General features: G+C 43.6%; 1 protein-coding gene and 1 long non-coding RNA gene across 2 annotated transcripts in view; one reads left to right on the forward strand and one right to left on the reverse strand.

The window, feature by feature from the left end:
• The first annotated feature begins 453 nt into the window (after positions 1-453).
• Positions 454-3988, forward strand: LOC133388335 (uncharacterized). Its single transcript, XR_009763744.1, has 3 exons — positions 454-538; positions 2028-2137; positions 3808-3988. It is a non-coding gene; the product is annotated as an uncharacterized LOC133388335 (long non-coding RNA).
• Positions 1202-16717, reverse strand: part of LRIT1 (leucine rich repeat, Ig-like and transmembrane domains 1) — a 28262-nt gene continuing 12746 nt past the window's right edge. The window contains exons 2-4 of the mRNA XM_061634316.1: positions 15923-16389; positions 3878-4183; positions 1202-2202 (exon numbers count right to left, since the gene is read on the reverse strand). Coding sequence (XP_061490300.1) covers positions 1202-2202; positions 3878-4183; positions 15923-16389 — 1774 coding nt within the window. The remainder of the gene's footprint in view (positions 2203-3877; positions 4184-15922; positions 16390-16717) is intronic.

Below are 16717 nucleotides of genomic sequence, written 5' to 3' on the forward strand. Positions count from 1 at the left end.
AAATCATCCAAAAAGGAATTTAGCAAACCTCATTTAAAATTATTCAATGTACTTCAAAACGGAGAATAAGCAATACACCATAATATACATTCAACATCATTATATATATGTACATATATTCATGGAACAGGCTTTATTTTGTGGAAAGGAACAAAAGCCCTAGGGTGTTTGGAGGACAATATATGACACTCCCAGTCCCACTACCCCACCCTGCTCCTTCTTTACTCTTGATCTCAAATCCCTTCCAGGAAACCACAGAGTAATTAGAAGGGGTGGAGAGACAGAGAGAGGGAGTAAGATGAATCCTTGATTAGAGAACCTGAGTAGACAGACACTTTAAGACAGGGGTAGCCAATGTGGTTCCCTTCAGTAGTTATTGGACTAAAGCTCCCATCCTCCCAGATCATTGGCCATGATGGCTGGGGCTAATGGAGGTTAAGAATCCAACAACAGCTGGAGGGCACCACATTGGTTACCCTTGCTTTAAGGATCCTCCACCTTGTGCTGACTTAGAAGAAGTCTCCAGTCATCATCTCCTGTAAGTCTTTGAAGAGAAAGGTTGTTCTCCTCCTTTATTGTTGTAGCTGATCCCCAGAAAAAGAGTGTTACTCAAGACAGGTTTCGATGATCACATTTCATTTTTGACTTAATCTGATATTTTATATTATAATTCCTGCACTCCTTTGGTTTTCCAAATGTTCTCTTTTTTCTCAGGATAGGTAGTGCAGCCCTCTTTCTTCTTGCATCATCTGCTTCACAAAAACTCAAGGCCCTCACATATTCATCCGCTTCATTGCACATAAAAATATTCACGCAGCCTCCACCCCCTCAGCCTACAGTTTTACAGCTACTTCCTTTCTGGAGTGCCTGGAAACTAAAACCCAGCTGTCAGCTGCTAGGTCCTAATGCCTACTTTTTCCTCTTCTATCCTCCTTTCTCTATGGACACACACACACACACACAAAAATTTAATTGTTGATCGAAAGGATATATCATTGGATTCTGGATCAGGGGCAGGCGGAAAGGCCCCAGTAAAGTTGCACATAGTCTTTTCATTGTTGAAGTTTAAACTGGGGCGGGGGGAGACACAAGTCCCAGTAAAACTGCGCTTGTGACACAAGAGTCTTCAGTGTCATGCAATGTGTGAACTGCCAAATGCAGAGGTGTAAGTGCATTTGTTGGGCAGACTAATAGACCAATATCAGCAAAAATATTCATTTGGCTGTCCTTCTGCCTTTGGTATTGCTTCCGATTCCACGCTTGACCTTGCTGAGAGCAACCTATTAGATTCATCAGGTGTGTGTCTAATCAAGTATTCCCCTTCCATCTCTTTTGCTTTGGCCCCTGGAGAGAGGCTTTCAAAGGTGACATAAGAGTCCTGAATTTCCTTGGGTTTCCGTGTGAAACATTTTTTGCAGCGCCTTTTCAGGGCTCCACAACAGACCACTAACGTCAGAGGGACAGCGATGACACAGGCCACACTGACAACTACTACGTTGATAAGTTTCTGGGTTCCACCAGCACTGGCCACTTCATCTGTGGAAAATATGATGCACTGCTCCTTCCTGGGAATCAGCCCTTTCACACAGACACACACTATATATTTGGTCTTCAGCATCAAGCCATTGATGATGATCTTGGTCTTACCTGGCTCCACATTGATTCTACGCATGTCCCTTTCACCAAATATAGCATAAAGGACACTGAACACAGTTGTATTCTTGGCCTGGGGAGCTTTCCACGCTAATGAGACACTGTGATCAGTGTCTCCTTTTACTCTGACGGACCTTACTATGCATTTAGGCTCCTGTTGGGCAGTGGGTGGACTTGCTAATAGATTTCTTTGATGATTGATCATATCTAGTGCCTCATCTTGAAACGCCAGGTTCCCTTCCATGTTGGCACGAATTGATCTGGCACCCATGGTAGGGGAAGTTGGCGTGGTGAAAACATACCTTGCCACCAAACTGTCATTGTAAGCAGCTGCTTCCATCCCACTCACTTTTCCGTTCCATGTTCCTTTTGAGTTTGCAGTGGGGTCATCTGTGCTTTCCGAGTTGGTGATGATAAGAGAGATGAAAGCTTCCGTTGCTCCAAGAACGTTTTTTGCTTTGCATATATATTCTCCAGAATCAAGGTAAGAGACATCAGGCAAGCCTAAAATAGACCTGCTCATTCCATCACTGGAAATTTCTTGATGTACTGGAAGAAAGGAAGAAACAGGAATTCAGCAAAATTGATTGTTTAGATTCCCCCCCCCTTTTAGATAATTATTTGATTACCTAAAAGTTATTATTCTACATACTTCATTGGAATCTACACCGAATCAGACTATTGGTCCATCTAGCCCTGCCTTTCCCAACCGGTGTGCCTCCAGATGTTGTTGGACCACAATTCCCATCTTTCCTGACCATTGGCAATGCTGGCTGAGGCTGATGGGAGTTGTGGTCCAACAACACCTGGTGGCCCACTAGTTGGGAAAGGCTGGTCTAGCCTACCTGGAATTTCTAAGGATTGAACTTGGGGCCTTCTGCTTGCAAGGCATGTGCTCTGCTACTGAGATATAGCCCTTCCCTAAACATCAAAGAATATGAAATCAGAACAGATATTATAATGATGTCATTTTAAAAAATATTACAGCCACATTCAGGCTGGAAGAAACTCATTGCTGGATTGGACAAACTTCCATCTGCTCCACCCTGAACTCTGGAGCAGACATTGTAGACAGCAGTGACAGGAGCATCCTTCTGCTTTAAGGATGGCCTTGCTGGGGAGGATCAAAGTCCATCTGCTCCACCCTTCTGTTTCCAGCAGTGGTGCCTTTAGGAAGCCCAGAAGAAAGACATGAGGGTGACAGCCATGCCCTGTAATTTGTCCCCACATTTAGTGATGCCGCCTCTGGACATGGAGGCTCATTTAAATGCCATATCTAAGCTAGTGTCCAAAAGTTAATTTGTACTGTGTGAAGAAGTCCTTCCTTTTGTTAAGTCGGTTTCACTGAGTGACATCTGAGTTCCTGTAGCGAGAAAGAAAGCATTCCTGCCTCCACTTTCTCAACACCATAATTTTACAAACCTTTACCATGTCCTAGTGAAAAGCCAAGATGCTTTTGCCTTTCCTTAAATGGAAAGTGCCCAAAACATATGATCTTCTCCCCCTTAGATTTATATCCCACCCTTCCTCCCAGTAGGAGCCCAGAGCAGCAAACAAAAGCAGTCTGTATAATGCCTTTCTATATACCAGGAATGGGCAACCTGTGGCCCTCCAGCTGTTGTTAGATTTTCAGCCCCAGCCAGCAGGGCCAATGGTCAAGGATGATGGGATGTATAGACCATGGACATCTAAAGGACCACAAGTTCCCCATCCCTGTTGTATACCTTTCCGGGATCTATGAAGAGGTCCTTAATAGGATTCCTTCTTTTTGATGTAAGACTGGGATGTCTTTGCAGATGCAAGTGTGGCTCATGCAAATTATACCATTTCTTTAAAACATTACCTGAGAAGCAGTCTTAAGCTACAGTCCTATACTCACTGACCTCAATGAGGCTTACTTCTGAACAGAAATGCATAGGATTACTCTCCATAGCTCTAGCAACAATGTGCCCTTGGAACAGATTGTTTCTGCTGGGCATTAAATGTTGATGTGCTGCTTGTGTTGCTGTTTCTTGCAGAGGGAACTGAATCTATTGGTTTTTAATGTTTTTAATGTTTTAATTAATGTTCTAATATTTTAATTGAACATGATCTGAACATGGTGCAAACTGCCCAGCAGACTTTGTTGAATATTCTGACCAATTAATTTCACAGAATCCGTTAGGGACACCACGAGGCATGAAACAGCCATAGCTGCACATGCAGCCAGAAAAGGAGAACCTACCTGTCCCATTGAGAGGGTTTCCATCAGCCCTCCTCCAGTTTAGCTCGGGAATAGGCACCCCAGTGGTGCCACAGCGCAGCAGGACAGTGCTTCCCAGCATGGTCCTCACTTTGGCGACAGATGTGTGTATGCTGGGACTCTGACACTTTCGTAGTTTAACTTGGCTGAAAAGAACTCCAGCCAGGCTCCGTGGAGTGAAGCATTTCAGTCTGGGTTCAATGAATGCTACGTTGGGGGTCTGGAAGTTGAGGAAGTGAACCATTTCATAGAGGCTGCAGTTGCACATCCAAGGATTGTCCTGTAAACCTGGAAAGAGAAGCCATGTTAGGAATGTTAACCATTGCAACTACACAAGTGGAGGCCCATGTAAATTTACGGATGTGTTTATTTGTGTGTACCTTTCCTATGTCCATCCTGCTTTCCTTTCTCTTTCACACCTGCAGCCACTCACGGTGTTCATGTGCAGTGTAAGAACGTGGCACTCAAGCATACTATTCACATGATATCACTGGCAAGCATACATTTATTCAGAGACACACAGGTCCCATCTGTGCTATACATTTAAAGCAGCATGGTTTCCCCCAAAGAATCCTGGGAACTGTAGTTTGTTAAGGGTGCTGAGAGTTGTTAGGGAGAGCCCTATTCCCCTTACACACCTACAGTTCCCAGAGTTCCCTGGGAAAAGGGATTGATTGTTAAGCCACTCTGAGAACTGTAGCTCTGTGAGGGGAATAAAACCCACTATTTTTCTGCATTTCATTTCTCGGTGTCTATCCCCTCTACCACCACACCTGTTACGAATGGACCTTGAACTTCCTCATGAGCAGAGCTCACTAGAAATGCAAGTTCCCCTATTGAGAGCAGCAGGATCTTTGGCTGGACATACCCCCACGTCACCCCCAGAGCATGTATAAATTTACCCTTAACCCAATGACACACACACAGAAGGTAAAATAAAGAGTGGTTTTATTAAGAGAAGAAACAAGGAAAAATATTGCAGTTTACAATTACAGTTAACAATGAGCAGCTTTCTAACTATTATTCATACATTCAGCAACACTGGATAGACTAAAGCAAAGAGACTAACCCTATGAACACTTTCACATTAAGCTCACCCACACAAAAAGAAAAAGGAAAGAAAAAGGAAAGAAAAAGGCCCAGATAGTTGCATATACCTTTCCTGGAGAGTTGCTGCAAGACTAAGGCTGAGAGAGAGACTTTTGTATCTAGCTCAATGAGCCAAAGCTCCACCCTTTGTAACCAGCACTAGATTTGAAAGTTCTCACCCAAATCCTTAGCTTAGAAGCTCTGCAATTGTCCTGAAGAGGCTAGGTGCGTTGCTAAGAAAAGCAGCTGTTGGAGCCCTCCAGAAGAGGAACTGCCAATTCATTCTAACTCCTCATGTTTTATACCTTTTCCTAACTAAACTGACCCCAATGTAAACCCAATGTAAATGTCTCCAGGAAGATGTGGATGTGACAAATAAGAACAATGAAAGAATTTAGGATCATCAGTCAAGGAATTTGTTGTTTTTCCAGAAACCATTCCTTGAGGAATTCCCAGATAATGACTGCAGTCTCCTACCTGTGAACTCCTAATGTTCTGTCTCTTCCTAAAGGTTAAAATGATCATAACGGTTATGCAGACCATTTCCTAGTTTGAAAGGAGCTATCCTGTCTCCTCCTAAAGGCTTAGAAATGCATAACATTTCCTAGTTCGAAAGGAGCTATTCTGTCTCCTCCTAAAGGCTTAGATTATCATAAGCATTTCCTTGTTTGAAAGGAGCACCTTACTGGGTGACATTCCCCAAATTTCCATAGGAGTCAGGAAGTCTATACCTTCAGGCTTTCAAGATATGATGTACTCAGGGGTCACAGAGGGGCTGTCTCCCAGGAATCTTTGCTGTTGCAGGCTTTCCAAACTCTGGTTCACTGAGGTGAATCAAAGATTAAAAATCCCCAATATTTGATTCCTCATTACACACCCACTACCAGCCACACACACTGGCATGCAGCCCAGGGCACCCACTCACCACCACAGGTGGCCCCTGGGGCAGAAAAGTTGCCTGCCCCTGCTCTTTAACCACAGTAAATTAAAAGTAAATTAAATACCCTAAAAAGATTGTCCTTGATTTTGCAAATAGATAAGATCTTTAATTTTATTTATTGTTCTGGATTTTAAAAAGCTTTAGAAAGTTTTCAACACACATTCTGTCCCTTGGATACAAATGCCTTGGGATGCAAAAAAAAAGTGCATCAAAATTATCTCTCTCTGAAAGATGAGGAAGGTGGCTACCCAGAAGAGGACCTTCTGAATGGCATGCCTCAGTTATGGAACATCACCCCACCCCAATGAGCAAGACAGATTCACATACCTTGCTACCTTTCGAGTGCTAGACAAAAGCACTTCTGTTCACCCAAGATGTTTGCTATGCAGCTTTCATGCAATTAATTGTTTATACTTTGCTTTAATGGTTTTGTTTTCTCACAAAGTGCTTTAAAGCCACCATGTGGCAGAAAGACGTGCTGTGAGGCTGATCGGACACGAGTAAAACATCATAACCGTGCCTACTGTGTGGCAGTGAGGGCAGCAAAGAAGGCCCACTTCTCTGGCTTCATCGCATCCTCAAGTAGCCATCCGGTGGAGCTTTTCCATATTGTCAGGAGTCTGTTGACATCAACTCCAGGAAATGGAGTTTTAGACCCTTCACAGGCCCACTGTGAATTGTTTGCAAGGCACTTTGAGGCTAAAGTTGGTCGCCTCCGTAGCAGTCTTGATGCCCCCTCTACATCTACTGTAGTCCTCAATGAGGTGTCCAGTGCAACATCTGCTGCAACTTCTTGGGAACAGTTTCAGTTGATGCAGCCTGATGATGTAGACAAGGTGCTTGCGATGACGCAGCCAGCAATGTGTCCTCTCGACCCTTGCCCTTCTTGGCTTATTAAAGCTAACCGAGGGGGTTTGACTGAGTGGATCCAGGGTGTGGTCAACGCATCATTGTGGGAGGGAGTGATTCTAGGCACCTTGAAAGAGGTGGTGATCTGACCACTCCTGAAAAAGCCCACCCTGGACCCATTGGTTTGTGACAACTACCAACCGGTTACAAATACCCCCTTTTTAGGGAAGGTGATTGAGAGGGTTGTAGCGCAGCAATTGCAAGTACTCTTGGATGAAACAGATTATCTTGACCCATCCCAGTCTGGGTTCAGGCCTGGTTATGGGACTGAGTCGGCCTTGGTTGCCCTGATGGATGACCTTTATCAGGAGAAGGACAGGGGGAGTGCGACCCTATTATTCTTACTTGATCTATCAGCGGCTTTTGATACCATTTACCATGGTATCCTTCTGGACCGACTTGGTGAGATGGAGGAACTGCTTTACAGTGGTTCCGATTCCATCTAAAAGGTCGCTCTCAGAGAATAGCATTGGGTGACTGTCTTTCGGCCCCCTGGCAGTTCTGCTGTGGGGTGCTGCAGGGTACCATCTTGTCCCCCATGCTGTTTAACGTCTATATGAAGCCCTTGGGAGCAGTCATCAGGAGATTTGGGGTGAGGTGTCAGCAGCATGCTGACAATACCCAGCTCTATTTCTCCATAACATCTGAATTAGGAGAGGCTGTGCAAGCCCTGGACTTGGTGGTGGGTTGGATGAGGGCCAATAAACTGAGTCTGAATCCGAGCAAGACGGAGGTGCTGTGGGTTGGTGGTTCCCAAGTTTGGATAATTGGTCAGTTGCCTGCTTTGGATGGGGTTGTACTCCTTCTGAAAGAGCAGGTCTGTAGTCTAGGGGTGCTCCTGGATCCGTCTTTGTCGCTAGAGGCCCAGGTGACCTCCATGGCTAGGAGTGACTTTGACCAGCTTCGGCTGATAAGACAGCTGTGGCCGTTTCTGGACCGGGATAGCCTGACCACTGTTGTCCACACACTGGTTACCTCCAGGCTGGATTACTGTAGTGCACTCTATGCGGGGCTGCCCTTGAGGTTGTTCCAGAAGCTGCAGCTGGTGTGAAATGCAGCAGCGAGACTGCTCATTGGGGCAGGGTATCGCCAACATGTCACCCCGCTGCTGAAAGAATTGCACTGGCTGCCCATTTGCTACTGGACCAAGTTCAAGGTTCTAGTTTTGGTGTACAATGCCCTGTACAGCTTGGGACCAGGATACCTGAAAGACCGTCTTACTCCTTATATACCCAGTCGATCACTGTGCCCTGCAGGTGAGGGCCTCCTGCAGATACCATCTGATCAGGAGGTTCGTTCTGCACAATATAGGAAATGGACCTTTAGTGTGGCAGTACCTACCCTGTGCAATTCCCTCCCCTTACATATTAGGCAGGCACCATCTCTGCTATCTTTTCAGCGCCTTTTGAAGACTTTCCTGTTTCAACAAGCCTTTTAAGTTGAGACCTATCCCAGTCTGCATCAAAATTGCTTTTAATATTTTTTAACCCTTTTTTAAAAAAAGATGTTTTTAAAGCTTTTTTTAAAATGTTTTTAACGTTGTTTTGTTTTAATGTATTTTAAGGTCTTTTTATTATGTTTTAAAGTGTTTTTAGAGTTTCTGTTTGCCGCCCTGGGCTCCTGCTGGGAGGAAGGGCCAGATATACATCAAATAATAAACAAATGAAAACAAATACATGATTTAAAATACCACTGTTTAGTTGGTGGCTATCATGATTTTTTGTGGAAGCAAATTCCAGAGTTTAATTATGCACTGTCTGAAGTGCTACTTTCTTTTGTCTGTCCTGAATCTTCCTACACTCCACTTCACGTCCCTGAGTTATAGGATTATGAGCGGAAAACATCTCTCTATCCACTTCCCCCCAACACACACACACACACACACACACACACACACACACACACACACTTCCTTCTCTTCTTCATCATCATCACATCTTTCCCTGGCCTTGGACAGCTGACACGTGCATTTTCAGGACCCACCATGTTCCTGCAACTGTAATTTGCTTTAATACTGCATTTTAAATTGTTGTAACCTGCCCTGGGACCTGCTGGTGAAGGATGGGTAATAATAACAATATCATTTGGTTGTTACTTGTTCTGCTGCTGCTGTTTTGAACTGTCTGGGTTTTTTTTTATCTGCATGATTTTTTTACTGCATCTTTTTAAATCTTTGCTCTTGAACAAATGTATTAAACAGTCTATAAATGTCACAAGGAAGTAAACATTATGGTTAAAATAAATATTCATACTTCCAAAATTCGTGAGGGGGAAATATGGCACTTTTGCCTCCCTATTGAAATTGCCCTGGTATGGTTTTGCTTTGATTTTTGGAGAAAATATCCAGTGCAAAATTCCAAATCTCTTAAGGCCAGCTTTCCGTTGAGCCCAAAGTATTTCTGCTGATTATCCCAAAGAAACTCATAATCCAGAAGGTTTATGGTCACAGCTTCTGCTTGCTGACAATCCAAAAGAGAGACATAACCCAGGAAAAGGACCACCAATATTAGTATGATGCATCATTGTGTGGCCCTATGAGCTAGTTTACCTCCTGTTATACATGCTCTATAGCCTCTGGGGGAGTCAAGAGATCTACAGAACCAACAGTCACCTGCATAGCTTCTAACTGTCCTAAAAGAGTCACAAAGGCTTACTCTTCATTGACCATGGAGCAACTGCTTGGAATTTGCTTCTTCATTCTTCTAATTCCATTCTTATGGCCATGCACAAACTTGATGCAAATCTCTCGCCTACAACTGTTGACTCCTGGGAGTCCTCCAGGTCAAACCAAAATCAATTCTGGCAATTTATCAGTATTCTAGACCCTTCCATTCTGTTTCACTCCTTCATTCTGGTTCTAACAAGCCCTGAGTCCTTACCCAAGATATTCAGTTACTCTCTGACATTTACAGCTGGAGGATCAGCATGGCCAAGTCACCGCAATGGAAAAGTCAACACAAAGACTTGGGGAAGAACTGTAGCTCAGTGCTAAAGTACCTGCTTTGCACACAGAACGCCCCAAGTTCAGTTCCCATGATCTCCAAGTAGGAATGGGAGATTCTCCTGTTTGAACCCCTGGCAAGTTACTGCCAGACATTGTACACATTACTGAGCTAGATGACCATACTCAGTTTGTCCATCACTGTAAGCAGAACTATGGTTTACTGGGACTGTACAAACATGCTGGCTCTCACTTGCTTTGCTACTCTCTGGTCGTTTTAGCAGACCGCGGTGCAGCTGCTAAGGCAAGGTTTGCCTTAGGGTGTCCTCTGAACTCAGGATCATGGTTAAAGTCTCTCCTCCTGAACCACAATCTGTAGCCAATGTTTGTTCTTTGTTTTCAGATTGTGGTTAGTTCCGATTGTGGCTGAAGAGGAGATGTAGCTGCTGTGCCATGCTAAAAGGATCAAGGAGAAGCAAAGTGGATGTAAGCACATTTGCATGGTTCTGAAAAGCCATAATTTGGCTTACCATGGTGTGCAAATGAGGCAAGACAACTTCCTGTGACTTTATAAAAGAATCAGTCCCTAGTCTACAGATCATCACATGCGACACTGACTGGCAGACTGTGCAGAAACAGTGCTGCTTGGGGAGATCCCAAGATACTTGTGCTTTGAGAGTAACCTGTGGCAGTGCTATGAAAGGTGACTATGCCAAGAGTCTGTTAGGGGATGCCTGCATGGACCTGCTCTATATGCTTATTTACTATGCACAGAATCCTTATCTTCATTCATTCTCTAAGACAATCTTATGGTGTCTGTCAGAAAAGCAAAGACTTGTAAAACGCATTTTTTAAAAAAGAAGCATGTGAGATACAGCTGGTCAGTGATGGAGGAAAAGCAGTGACAGATGATATAAAAAATGCTGAATTATTCAGGGCCTTCTTCACTTCAGACTTTACCCAAAAAAAGGGGGGGTGTTATGCTGAGATATTTGGAAATGCTGAAAAAAAATCAAGGGTGGGAAAGAGTTTGGGAAAACAAAGGAATGTGTCAATTGGTCATTTTGACGACCTGAATAAAACTCACATCAGCAAAGCCTAGGATTGCACTGCAGGCTCCTGAGAAGCCAGCTGGGCAGGCTTCAAGAAAAATCTAGACTTTTGGCAGCAGGACCAGATCTAGGAAACTGGGTTGCAGCCAAACTGCGGCAAAGTGATGGAGGGTAACATTTTACATAGAGAAGCATCAGGCCAGGGGTGCTTAATCCATCTCCCTTCAGTCACTTTCCCCCTGTAGACCCCTCCTTCCAGTCACTTAATGTTATTTGCTATACATTCCATTCTACCCTGCGGGCTCAGAGATGCTTACAGCCCTTTTTCCAACCACAAACTTTTCTGTCCCCAAGACGCTCACAGAATCTTCGCCCCATGACATGACAGACATGCATATGGAATGCCAGCTGATGGAAAAACTGCTAAGGAGGAAAGGGAGTTGCGGGGGGGGGAGTGACTGGTGGGGGAAAGGGTCAAGCATCTTCTCCCCCACTCACCATGTCTCTGCTGCAAATCACCTCCCTACAGCTTGGCTGCTGTTCATTTGTAATCCAAGTTCCCAGAACTGGATCTGCTGCTAGTATCTGGCTTATTCCTAAGTATGGTTGCATGAAAAGGGAAGGGAGACTAATTTTTGTTTTTAAGGAGAAGGAATGGTCAGGGATGAGAATTTCTATGAATGAAACATTATTAAAGGCATTGCATGATCTGCCACGTGAATTATATTACTCCTTGAAACGCTGCAGGGGATGCTGCACAGAACTCTCTCCACACAGCTATCTGCCATCCAGGACTTCACTACAATACAAAGTGATGGGCACTAACTTGGATGGTTTTTTTAAAAAAAAGATTTAGCCAAACTATAGAGGATAGATAGGTCATGTTGCTGTGTGGAGTGCCCCTGTTCAGGGCTAGCTAGCTGGAACCCTGCCCAAGCATACTGATCTATCCCTCTTGTGCATGAATGCTGCTGTTTTGGACACATAAGGGCCACTACTCAGAAGATTGAGATTGCTTAGCAGTGCATATCAGGGTAGCCAATGTGATGCTCTTCAGAATTTTTTTTGTTTGACTACAACTCCCATCATCCCTGACCAGTAGCCACTGTAGCTGAGAATGATGGGAATTGCAGTCCAACAACTTCTAGATGAGACCACAATGGCTAATCTTGGTATTGTTATGAGTATGGGGGTTGGAATGGATTATTCCTGTGGGTCTCCTTTCCAGCCTCTGATTTGGAATCATGTGCCTTGGAATGAGGAACGCTCTACTGGTCAAATGAGTCTTTTGTTAACCAAATAGAGTGGCCAGATAAGATAATGGGCCTATCAGTTGCCCAGCAACAGTGAATGGGCCAGGAAGACACTTTTGTCATTGAAACTCTTCTGGAGAGCCTTCCCCACCCCTCCTGGAGCCTAGGAGAGTTTTGTGTTTGAGTTGTGTCTGCAGAATGCCTGAGACTGGAGGCAGGCAGAGAGGCTTGCTCTCTGCATCATGGGTATAGGATGCCTCCTGTAACATTGATGGGAAAGCTGGATATTGGACTGCTGATGCCTTGAACCCCCCTCCTTCTTAAGCTCAGGTTGGAACGTGTGTAAATAAATAAACCATATTTCATAAAGACACCGCAGTCTCCACTGACCTTCTTCCCAAAGGAAACCAATCCTGAAGGAGCGTAGGGACCCCTGAGATCTCACCGCTCAGAGACTGGGGAGGCGCACAACAGTATATATGATAGGTAAATAGAGCCTCCAAGTCTACAGGCAACACTCCACTGAATACCACAGGCTGGAGACAAGCTTCATGCCCTGCTTGTAAGCTTTCCACAGGAATCTGGCAAACCATGGTTGGAAATAGAATAGTGGACTATATGTCTCCATCTTCCGATTCAGCAGGGCTCATCTTACGCTCAAGAGTTCTGTCCCAGCACCTTCCAAGTGATTTAAAGGAATCATGTGATGCATTTCTCAGATAACAGGATGCTTCATTAGGGTCTATAAAAATACATTGCTGTCTATGTCTAAGCAAATATATGGGTTGCTTGTGGTAGCAACGGCCCCCAGATGACACACAACTGCAACAAATTGCAAGCACTTTAGAGAACAGATTAAACATTCGATATCACATTGATAACTGGCAGTGCCAGACAAACAGCACCACAATGAAATTCAAGAACAGATGTAAAGGTTTACACATAATAAAGAGCAAGAAAAAGTACAAGCTGAAGAGTAATTAGCTAGGCAGATGAATCTCTGTTTAGGGGTTACACTGAATGCCATACTGGAGATGAGTCAGCCATGCAATCTTGTGTCACAAAAAGTGAACATCATATTAAATTGTGTTCCCTGGAGCATCATATAAAAAAATCAGAATGTGATAGTGCTCTCCTGCCCTGCTAAGACCTACTCTGGATCATCTATGACATATTTAAATCTGCTGTACAGAACAGTTGTAAAATCTCCTCTTTGGTGACCTATTTGGAAGCAACTTTGGAGGTTTTTGAAGGTGCTTCTTGTCGTGCCACATCTGTGGAGACACAGAGTGTGACTTTTAGCACAGTAGCCACAGCATTATATCAGACAGACACCAACCCTTTGGAGATTCCGGCACCTGTGGAAGACATTTTTATTCTACCAGGCCTTCCCAGAAGGATAATCCTGGACTGTTCATTGTTAATTCTGGAACAGTGAAAGGTTATTCTAAATAATATCTGATTATTAATATATTATGTTGTATTGATTTCTATTTTGTACCTCACTTGAGATCATTTTTAATATAAAGTGATTAAGACATTTTCTAAATTAACTATGTGTACAGTGTACACAGTACGGAAACCTGCCTTCTTAAGGGCAAAACTGGCCCAAAATAATAATGAAAAATCAGTTCACATATGCCCAATCTAAGTAAATAAATCAGGATGTTTGAGACTGGGACCATGTGGCAATGGCGGCATCCTGGTTGGCTAGACTAAATGGGATGCTGGACATCCAGCTCATCCTGGTACTGGTGAGTGATTGGTACTGATGCAAAAGACTAGACTGCTGAGTTAAGGATGAAGAGGAAAATGAGCTGGATTATAAGAAGAGCACCGGCTCTACCATTAGACAGGGTGAGTTGGCTGGATCCAGCAGCAGATGTTAGGAGGCAAGGAGCAGCTGCTGTATATGCCATGTAGCTTGCCTTGTGCCTCCTAAACTAGCCTGCTACCCTTGAGTGTGATAAAGGACTCTGCTCCCATTGCCTGTGTCGAAGAAAGAGTTAATTACCAGTTGGTTGGGTTCTGTACATGGAGTGAGAGCACCATCTTGTCTTTCCAGATGGGGAGTGACCAGTGGGGAGAGTGCTGTTGTGTCATGTTCTACTTGCAGGCTTTCCATAGGCATTTGGTTGGCTGAGCATTTAGCCTGATCCCTCAAGGTTCTTCTTATGTTCTTATGTGTCACCTCAGGCAGTTTTGAGCCTACCCTGAGGGAGAAAATTCCCCCCCCCTTTGAAGGCAGGCAGAGAAGCAGAGGGAAAAATTAATTTGGAGGAACGTAGGCGAAGTATTTATCAAGAGGAAACAATTTAGGAGGACGTTCTGAAAAAGAATCTTTTGGGAAATAAATAAGTGAAGGATTCACAAATCTGAGGGAAGTTGGAAGGGAAACAAATATTTTTGATGGTAATTAATTGGAGGGGAATTGCTTTGAGGGCACCTGGAAGCTAAATTATTCTCAGGGGAAATTTTGTTGTTATTATTGGAGACTGTGATGTTTAGGGCCCAGACTACATTACTGCAACTTATTCAGTTTGTTTCTCTCATCCTCACTACATCTACCTCCGTCATGCCCCCTCCCTGATAGGTTTTCGCTGAGCCTTAAAGACCTGGCTATTCAGGCAGGCCTATCAGATTTCTGAGGGGGATTAGTTTTTATAGTATTTATTGAAGATAGTTTTAGTTGAATTGATGCTGATGTTGTGTTTTGTTGATTATGTATTATTTTATACTGTACTGAATTGTTGTATTGTATTGTTGTACGTCGCCCAGAGTGTCCGTTTACTCGGACAGATGGGCGACTAATAAATAAAATTTTATTATCATTATTATTATTATATCTTTGGAAAAAGATGTTTGGGGCATGGACCCCACCTGTGCCTTGTATTCAAATGAGGAGAGTTTGGGTGGACCAGGTAAGCACAGCACTGGGTGAATGGAGTCAAGGGCAAGTGCTGTTGTCCTTTCTTGCCCTCCAGAATGAACCTGCATGTCCATGAATTTAAACTGAAGTGAACTTTCTTCCAACAGAGAAGGCGCTATCCCGTGCCAGCACTGAACAAGCCTTCCCTACCAATGGCACATGGAGAATACCTGCCTCCACTGATTTTAAAGCACAGGCAGGCAGGCACAGGAAGATGCATTAGTTCAGGTAATATGTCTCAGTTATCAGGAGTTTGGAGAAAATGTGCTGGATCCACTCAAACTCAGTTGAACTTGGCTTCCATTGAAATCTTTCATGAGGACAAGTTATATGACTTCAGTTCCATTCATTTCAATGGGAATTAAATTCAACTAATTTAGTCTGGCATAGGGATGGGGGAGAAATTATATTCAGTTTACATTTAAAGGTGAACCTACCTAATTTGCACTTTCCAAAACAATACCCAAACTGAAACACAGCCATCCTTAAAGTTTGCACTTCTCCAAACTTTACAGCACAGATCTCCAGCTAAGTAATGTGTTCAAAAATGCACATACTAAAGTGTGCACAATAATCATATATTCACGAAATAACCTTCCAAAACTCATTATATTAGGGGCAATTGTTTTGCAAAAATATTAGTATCAGGCAAAACTGCATACAACAATGTGTATTTGGAGAAATTTGCCTGTGCTGATAAATTTTCCTGTGAAGTGTTTAAAAATAATAATCATTGCAAACTGATGTGGAAATGTGGACAACCGAATTTAAGACTGGAAAAATGAGATAGCTAGAGAAACCAAAAGTCACGGATACTCCCATCCCTAGTCTGGATCCAACCCATCAACAGATAGTCATAAATCAAGTAGGTAATAGTGCATTATTTTGCTCAGTTTCATAGTTAAATGTCTTACCTAAGATGATCTTAGAATTGTCTTTGGGGAAGTATGGAACTGCCTGGAGGTTTGACCACACTGCTATAAGTTCTTGAGGAAGCGTCACTAGTTTATTGCTTGAGATATCTAAGTAAGTGATGTTCCGGATGTACTGGGCAGCTTCAGCTGGGATAGAGGGGAGTTCGTTGTTGTGCAGATCCAGCAGCCTCAGCTGTGGCATGCTCAGGAGGGCTTCCCATGGGAAGGTGGCCAGAAAGTTCCCATCCAATCTCAGCTCTTGCAACCGGCAGAGGCCCCGGAAGTTAGTCACACTGAGACTTGCCAAAGAGTTATAGGGCATCCAGAGGAATTCCAAGTTGTGAAGGGAATGGAACGATTCTCCCAGGACTCTTCGGATGGCTGTCTTTTCTATTCGGAGTTTAAACGTATCCCCTGGGAAGTTCACGGGTGTGAGAGTCATCTCTGGGTCATTGCACAGGATTGCTCTGTTGGAATAAATGGATGGTTGAAATTACTCTCCTAAACTTTGCAACCTTTTAATCATGTTTTGTTTGCGTATATTTTTAAACCTTTTCAAATTCCTCCCTTACTGTATAATTTTGTTCCATTTTATAAGATTCAAGTCAGTGAGTTCAAATTTGCAGACAATAAAGGACGTTGGTGAATCCCTGCTTGTATATATTAGATATGCATTTGTCTGAAGGAATCTTTCCCTTCCCCCCCCCAATTATTTCTGTTTATCTCCTAAAGGCCATGATAGCGCAATGTTTTGTGGAGTCAGTGCCCTCCACAGACCACCAAGTGTACAAAGCA

The sequence above is a fragment of the Rhineura floridana genome, chromosome 7 (assembly GCF_030035675.1).
Source record: "Rhineura floridana isolate rRhiFlo1 chromosome 7, rRhiFlo1.hap2, whole genome shotgun sequence".
Lineage (NCBI taxonomy): Eukaryota > Metazoa > Chordata > Lepidosauria > Squamata > Rhineuridae > Rhineura > Rhineura floridana.